Genomic DNA, 8,264 nt, shown 5'->3' on the forward strand with positions numbered 1-8,264 from the left:
GCAGCCAAACGACCCCCAAGATCTATATTTGCGTTCGATTTGCCAACCCTCACCTGTAGACATGTACAGCATTGATTTTGGTACACATATAGGTGGTGTCACCTACAGGACCCAAAAGTGAAAAATTAGTATGGTTAAAATATCCCACCATTCCAAAACTGCAACCAAAAATATTTTCCTTCAGACTTGACTATTTCATCCAGTACTTGAACTAAGCCACTTTTGGACATTATGTCCAGAGAAAGCCAAAAAATAGAAGCCAGGAGGGCAAAGACTTCCAAAGAACACCCTGTGTTTAAATTTCCAGTTGTTCAATCTCCAAAGTATTCATAAACTTCGTGATGATATTTGCATTTTGCTGGATCATCTCCCAGAGTCCCTTCCTCCTCTTCCTGTAGCCAAGTAGCTTTTGTGATGCACTTGCTACTCTGGCTTCGGTTTTATTCACGGATGTGAATTTCAAAAGCTTGCAAGTTTGTCTGGTCTTCCTGCCTAGCTACTAACTTCAATGTTCTTTGTCACAGAAGACATTTTCTCTAGAACTGTTAAATATATATGTATTTTGACTGCCCAAAAAAGGGTCTTAGTCCGATAATTGTAGGCAAGCAATTCTAGGACTCCGTCTTCCAAAAGTATACCGGATGATGCGCTTTAGGTTTCAGAGTCTCCAACTTGCAATAAGCACATCAAATGTTTGGGGCCTGACCAAATTCATTGCTATCAAGTTTGGAAGCTTTTAATGTTTTTGAATTGTAAACACTTTCAAGTGACAATTTTTTTGAGTAAATGGCTTTCTTCACAAAATAAGGTGGTCAATAATTGACTGAGGACGCAAGCAGTATCTCCCGAAGGCCTCATATATGAACACTCATACCCTGAAACTGAGTATTATAAAAGCATATTAACATATTATAATGTACCAATGATCCAGAAACTATTAGGTTTCATGTGCAAAACAAATCACACACATCTCATGGAGGGCTTATGTGAATCCTAAAGAGTTGGGATGAATTTGCTGGAGGACAACCTTGTGAAAAACTTCCACCGGAGTGTCCTATTCAAAATGCCCAGCGGCCCTTTTGAACTTTGGATAATGAGTAAAGGAGCCCCCTATCCTGATGAGTGGTGCAGCTGTCTTGATCCACCGAAACCGGTCAACGCATGAAAGGGATATATTGAGTTTGCCATATACAGGGATAGACAGTCAACATGTTTAGCATGTGGTAATTCATTTGTTTCCTCTCTTCAGTGTGTTTTTATATTGATAATATGGGTGTTTGAGAGGATCTTTGTACCCAACAGTCCTCCTTTGTATAGTATGGAGTCCTTTTTATCCCGCACTTTTGGATTTCCTTTGCATGCATAATGAGTTTGACACCATACTTACGGAGCCTACGATGCCTATGCAAATTCTTTCGCAGCTGCGAGAACAGAGGCCGAGAGATATAAAGTGGCCTCTACCATGACTCAATTTGATCAATTGGGGAAGTCTGGATTAGAGCTCTGGTCTCCCGAGTGGGAATTGACAATTTAACAGTAGGCCATAAACCCACCCTGAATGATAATGTTGCTTTAATTAACTTGCATCACAAATGTATGCAAATCATCATTGTAATTTAGGGTTTTGACTATCTATATGAATTGCACAAATCTGTTGATGTGGTAAGGTTTTGGTGCTGATCAATAATGACTTATCATCAATGACCCTCTATTGCAGGCAACGAGAAGCTAACAGATGTTGAAAAGAAAGAGGCAGCAAGACTAAGGACGACCCCTGCTGCTCCCCAGGCCAAATCCAAAATCCTTGTGATCAGTGGAGGCGATGGATATGAGGACTTCAGACTGACCAACAGCAGCGAGACTGTGGGGAGGGACGACAGCACCAACCATCTCCTCTTATGGCGGGTCTGACCACTGCACTGCTGTGGGCAGGCCTCTTTTCTTTGATGGAAAGCACTGTTCTGTCATCTGCACAGTGCCGCCATCCTTCTCGTTGTCGTTGTACCCCTCCTTGCAGTGTGCGACACCGCCACCTTGGATGTTCAATGTGCGTGTGGGCACAGCAATACTTACACCACATGGAGAGGTCTTGTGAGCACAGGAAGAACTAATGTTGCCGTGCATAGGTGTATATTGTTCAAAATATATATATATTTATATATATTATTCATATTCACACAGCCGGTGCCAAACGCCTTGTGTGCGTGTATGTCTGTGGACCTTGTTTTAGTGTGCCGAATGTTGCATTCAAGAACGATAAGGGGGAGTAAGAAGAGACAAGTGCATCAGATTGAGGGCGGGGTCAATATAGAGCATGACCCACCACCCCCCCCCCCCCCACGTTCAGTGTATGTCGGTAATGGTACAGTCCACACTTTGAGACCATCAAGGAATGGAACTTTTTGAGTGTTGATTTGAAGGACCATGTGTCAGTTTCAAGAGTCGGTGGAAAAATAGATTCCACAGAAGGTGACAGATTCTTAACACTGGGAAACTGTCGCATTTCCTTTTGGTTTTCATCCGCCTCCAGCTGCTGCCAACAAACTACAGAAGCCTACCGATCAGACAAGGGTGACCGAATTGACACCTTGGATTCATGAGCACATCCTCCAATATTTCAAATATTTTATGTCGACCGAATCCAGTTAGATCTGCACCCTAGTTGCAACCCCACCATGCTTATAGCTCTGGCTCACCCTTTGCCGACATGTTAACCTTTCATACATGTTTTCTTTTTTTTTATTATTTATTGTTCATGAAAAGCTTTTTACAAGTCTTTTGTTTTTATTAAGTTGTGCAAAAGAAAGCATTGGGATCAGGCAAGGGAACTGTTGATGGGCATTGTGTGTTCAGTCCCCTGTGTGCTCCATGTTGTGGATGTAAGCTTCTGCCATCATGCTTCCGACTGGTGATCTGCACATGCATTTCACAAAACATCCCCTGCATAAGTGTCGTGCCGGATGCTCACTGTGCCCTATTTAAGAGGGCTGTACCATGTACGGCATAATTGTCGAAGATGCGCGCATCACCACTGAGCTTGACAATACCATTGAGGAAAAAGCTTGTTATGCTCGTGGCAGTAGAATGGAAACCGTGTTATCAAGTATTTGAGATCCTTGAGTAAATAAATGTGCAATATTTCCCTGTGATCCTGAGGGGTGGCGGGCAAGAAGAGGACCCAAAGAACAAGCAATCGTTGAAGAGTCATTGGCTACATGTTTGTTGAAAGTCGTGATGGGGCAGCTCCGTCGAGACTTCGAGGATGCGTTCTGAAATGTAAAGGCATGATTCCCGATTGATTGTGGAATGTGGGAGTCCTGAAGGGGAATGATGACTATGGTGAAGTAGTTGAATGGCCTCCTTGTAGATTATTTATTTGTGTGCTCAAGCCAGCTTTCATGGTCACTGACTCATATGACCGTTCTGAGGAATGTTCTACCAGTCAGACTGTACAAGTATTTTCGACACCCTCTGCTTTATTTTCCTTTTGGTATGTTGCCCATTATTGGTAAACACCAACATTCCCATGCCAGTATTCCCGTCTGCCCATTGGGTACAGCTAATGAAGAGCCACAGCACTAAGATTAGGAGGGGATCTTCTGTACCAGGAGAGGCAGAATACTGAGATGAAGCTGGATCCAAAAGAGGTCATGAGAAGGTAGTGCGTTGGTGCATTTCATTTCAGCAGGGGGTCTGCAACCTGAGGCACTCAGGTTTTGGGCTTCCACTCCCACAATCCCTCTGCACTGACTTTGCAGGCTAGGACTCATGAGCGTTGTAGTCCAAAGCATCTGGAGAGCCAAAGGTTGCAGACCCCTGCTCGACTACAGGGACATTTTATCTAATAAGGTACTTCAGTAGAACAAGAGGAAGTCACCAGAGGCCTCCCATATGGTAAGATCTAAACTATGAGCTTACTGCACAGGTCCTTTCTGGTCCATAGCACCAGTCAATGGCTCTAGATGACGCTCCTGTCATGCACTTAGTAAAATGAATGTATATGCAGACTGGTCTGCCCTATCTTAAATATAATCCAGAGGAGACATCTGCACAATCCAGCTAGACACAAAGCAGGCAAACGCTCTATTTCTTGCAAGTTCTGCTCTTCGGAGAACACACAGGATCTGCTAGCAGCATTCGTCAGACACAGCCCTTTCACTAGTACCCAATTGAAGTCATTGGACCTGGGTGGGTACGTTCTCTGTGCCACTACCCATGGCATGTAGGTCTTCTCGTTAAGAATTGAAGTGGTCACTCCTAGCAAAACCACCCCCATAGTAGTCATGATGGAAGCCTGGAGCAAATGAGTGGCCTGCCAACCTCTTATCTGGGACTCTCGTGCTCCCACAAATGAGGATGGAAGCTTTTGCATGAAATGAAGAGGGCCTAAGGGTTTTGGTTGTTTCAAAATGACTGTAGTTGAACAATAACATGGTACTGGCACTGCAGTAGTGAGTTATGGAATTGCTGACTGCTCTGCTACATCATTGGGGTTCCCGCTCCAGAAAGCAAAGTTGTGGACCAAACACCAAGGAAGTTGGAGAGGAACTGATGAAAGTCTGCAGGTGTTTTGGGATTTAGCCCACAAATGTGTAACACATTCACCCTATTTATCTGTTATAACTTCCAAACTGAGCAGATATTAAGTGCAAGGGACCCGATGGTTGCTTGGAGGTCAAAGGGTGATGTGCTTTTTCTTCATTCAACGGCGATCAGAGGTCACCGTAGCATACACCACCACACATTGTAGTGCCAAAGGCCTACTCACCCACTGCTGCTTAATGGGGAAAGAGCGGATTGGGATTGGTTTATGATTCGAGTAGGAGCGGATGAATATTACAAAGTAGATGAGTTCAGATTTGGTGGTAGTCCATGACCCGCTCGCTTTGTGAATTGTGGGAAGTGGAGTGAGGCTGCTTTCATGAGTAGGCACGACTGTAAGAGCTATTCCAATCACTTCCTTCCGGACAGACCCTCCGAATATCCTCACCAGTAGAAACAAAATGTTGGCCTTACTTCTACTGAGAGCAATATTGCTCTAAATCGCACAAAACCTCATTGCTTTTTCAATAGAAAATGTGACACCATATGACTTATTGGTTCAATGCGCCAAAGACTTGATGCAATCTTTCTTCACCCATTTACAATTTCCAAGCAGTCTTTTGTGGGGTAAACCATTTTCCCCATGCCTTTGCATATCATCCAAGGGCATTTGCAGTATATGTTCTCACTGTCATTGCTGCATTCCCTGGCGAGGATGGAGGCGGTGAAGCAGAGGCACGTTATGATGTTTCCACAAAGAGAGCAAGAATGTTTGAGGAGAGCAACCCAGGCAACCTGTGGACTTCAGGAAGCCCACTGCACTGCACATGTGTGGCATTTCCAGGCTCCCAACACCTGGTGTATGGGAAGAGTGTGGGCAAATCCAGATTCCTGCATACTCGATGGACCGGTGCCAAGTAACAAGGACCTGGCAGGGACAGCGATTGCCAGTTTTGGTGCTGTCTGGCCGCGCTCTGACAAAGGCACGCTACATCACTGTAAGGGGAAACTTCTAATCCAGCTTGCACCTGTGCAGGTGCTCAGCAGCACTTTAAAGCAACCCACCTTGCTCGGCAAGGAAACGTGTTTAATGTAACCAATCTCCCTAGTGGTGCTCCTGGCATGATGCTGGAGCTATGACTCAATAGTTTACGTTCACTGATAATTCTGCCACAATGATGAGACATGATCTGGTTCCTCCAGAGGAAAGACCAGGTCTACAAGGTTAGCAGTAAAGGGGGCTGACATCCACCGCCATTGGCCCCTTCTGGGGTTGCATCTTAGAAATATCTTAGCCCGCAGTATTTGCATCCATAATCCTCCATTCCCTTTCACAAATTCTATCCGATTGAGTGCATTCTAGATGTACCAATTCATATCTCTACAGCAAAACCTACATTTACCGTCACCGGGGAATGCCAACACTGGAAGGCATGATATCTAACCCAATATTACCCCGCTTCTTGGCTGGTGCGAGAGAGAGGTTCACGAATGTGGGACTTGCAGCAATCATTCACTGCTAACCAATCCTGAATCGCAGTTAATTATTTTTGTCACCAAAAACCATTTGCTCATTCCAAGACTGGATCATCTACAGTCAGACTAGCACCGTTTTCCAAAGAGATTGTCAGAAAAGCAATGACAGGTTTTTTCTTTTTTTTACCCAACTCCTGTGTTGTGTCCTATGTGCATCTTATGTTGTTAGGTAAGCTTGTACTTACAGAAAACCACATTCTGCACCGCAGGGTCTCATTACCCTGGACTCCTCTATCCATAGACCACAGTTAGGGTCCGCTCCCTTATTCCAGTCACACATGTAATTGGATCAGTGCACAACAAAATGTGCTTCCCGTCTTGACAAACACGTCCCCAACGAAGATGATTTAAAGTGGGGTTGTCCATCTCCAAGCCTCGAGGACCGGAAACCTGATGGGTTTTCAGAATACAGCTCATTAATATTCATGAGGGAAAATGTGCATACATTCAGAATCCTATGCAAATTTAGCTCATGAATATTAATGAGGGGTATCCTGAAAATCTGACATGGATCCGGCTGTCGAAGCCTGGAGTTGCACAATCCTGATTCAAATAGACCTGTGATGGGCTGCAGAGCAGGAGTTTTCCCCCAGTGAGGACACAAGAGTACATTGGGTATAAGGGTGCAGTTGAGTGTTTTGTAATTTAATCGCTATCCCTCAGGCACTGTGGGCTATTTCTGTCTTCACTGGAATAGTAATGCTAAACCCATTGATCAGATCATTGGCCAGAGGGTTGATCTGCCACTGGTCGTTTCCGATCCATTGCCACCGTGAAGGATGCAAACATGTATCATCATTGACTAATTAGATTGGTCAATAGGTGGAAATAATTCAGTATCATGAACTCACTGCTACGCTATCCAATCGGTGGCAAGTCTGCAAAAATATGGAATTAACGGAGAGCTCTCAACCATTCAGTGGCGGTTAAAATTGAGGGGCCCCTGTTGGATTGTATGCCATGCGGAATGGTCTTCCTTCCTTCTTGTGTGTCTGTTGACACACTCTTGCTTTAGATGGAGTATGCACCTGCATGGAATGCGTATCGGGAGCTGCCACACCTGCACACCACGCGCAGCTTAAACACAACCTAGACCGGAGAAACGGTACATGCACAACCTTCTGAAAAACGGGTTAACATACCAGTAATGCAATGGTTTTTTCTCACTCATGCTTTTTTTTTTTTAAAACCTGCTCCATTTGTATCCATTAAATGCCTGTTTGTGGTATGCCACTCCGATGTAATGTAAATATTTCGTATATAGTGCCTCTTTTCTGTACATACTGTTCTCAGTCTTTCATTGTTGATATGAATTTAATGGCCTATTTTTATATACTTGTGTAAGTTTCACAAGGCACAGACAGGAGTGCCTCCACAGTTAACTTATAGCCGCTACAGTGCATTTAACAAAGGAAACCCAAACGATAGCTTTTTATCCCGCGGCGCGTGACATGTCAAGACTATAACAATATTCCTGTTGCGGTTTTTGTCACTGTGGGTCCTTTGTAATTAAAGTTCACTGGTGTCAGAGTCCAGACTGGTGTGTGTCTCTTTTCCATCATTGCACTGTGGAGTGACTGGTGACGCTTGGGAGTGGTGTCTCCTCCTTGCAGGTGAAATGTATTTCAATAAAATGAGTGGTCTATTTCAGGGTTAGAAATTTGCTGGGAGTTATTTAGCTCCTGCTTGTAACTAGTCAAGCTAGTTAGCTTGACACCAATAGCTACCAGGAGCAACTTTTGACTCCCCAGGCTAGTTGATGCCATATAAATATCCTGTATAAAGGATCATTGCACCCCTCCATAACACAGCACATATATTATAGACACAAAATTATACTTTGCTTCTCATGTGGAAGTTTAATGTTTGCATCCCACTAGGTACCAGCTCTTTGTCCCCTATACCTTCGGGATGATGCTGAACACCCACGAGTTGTTTTTGGCTCCAGCTTAATGCATCTTTATTTCAGTCCCTGCTTTTGTATAAATGTTCTCCCTGCAGTAGTCCTCCCTGGACAAGCTGGATGGCATCCACCAGCATTGAATGTCAGTCATTCTTTGGGCGCTACGCAGGATCTGCAGCCCGTACAAGAGATGGTGATGCAATGCAATTATTTTGGTGGTATTCCATCTTGGGCTTTGATCTACCCCCTCGACGTTTGACCTTCCGCACAGTCTACTCTACAC

General features: G+C 44.3%; 1 protein-coding gene across 1 annotated transcript in view; it reads left to right on the plus strand.

Moving 5' to 3' along the window:
- ARHGEF17 (Rho guanine nucleotide exchange factor 17) overlaps window positions 1–7,608 on the plus strand; it is a 1,051,814-nt gene extending 1,044,206 nt beyond the window's left edge. Inside the window, exon 21 of the mRNA XM_069640110.1 lies at window positions 1,718–7,608. Within this exon, the coding sequence (XP_069496211.1) occupies window positions 1,718–1,911 (194 nt within the window). The 3' untranslated portion in view covers window positions 1,912–7,608. The remainder of the gene's footprint in view (window positions 1–1,717) is intronic.
- Window positions 7,609–8,264: the final 656 nt, after the last annotated feature.

The sequence above is a fragment of the Ambystoma mexicanum genome, chromosome 7q (assembly GCF_040938575.1).
Source record: "Ambystoma mexicanum isolate Mex_15411 chromosome 7q, UKY_AmexF1_1, whole genome shotgun sequence".
NCBI classification, from domain to species: domain Eukaryota; kingdom Metazoa; phylum Chordata; class Amphibia; order Caudata; family Ambystomatidae; genus Ambystoma; species Ambystoma mexicanum.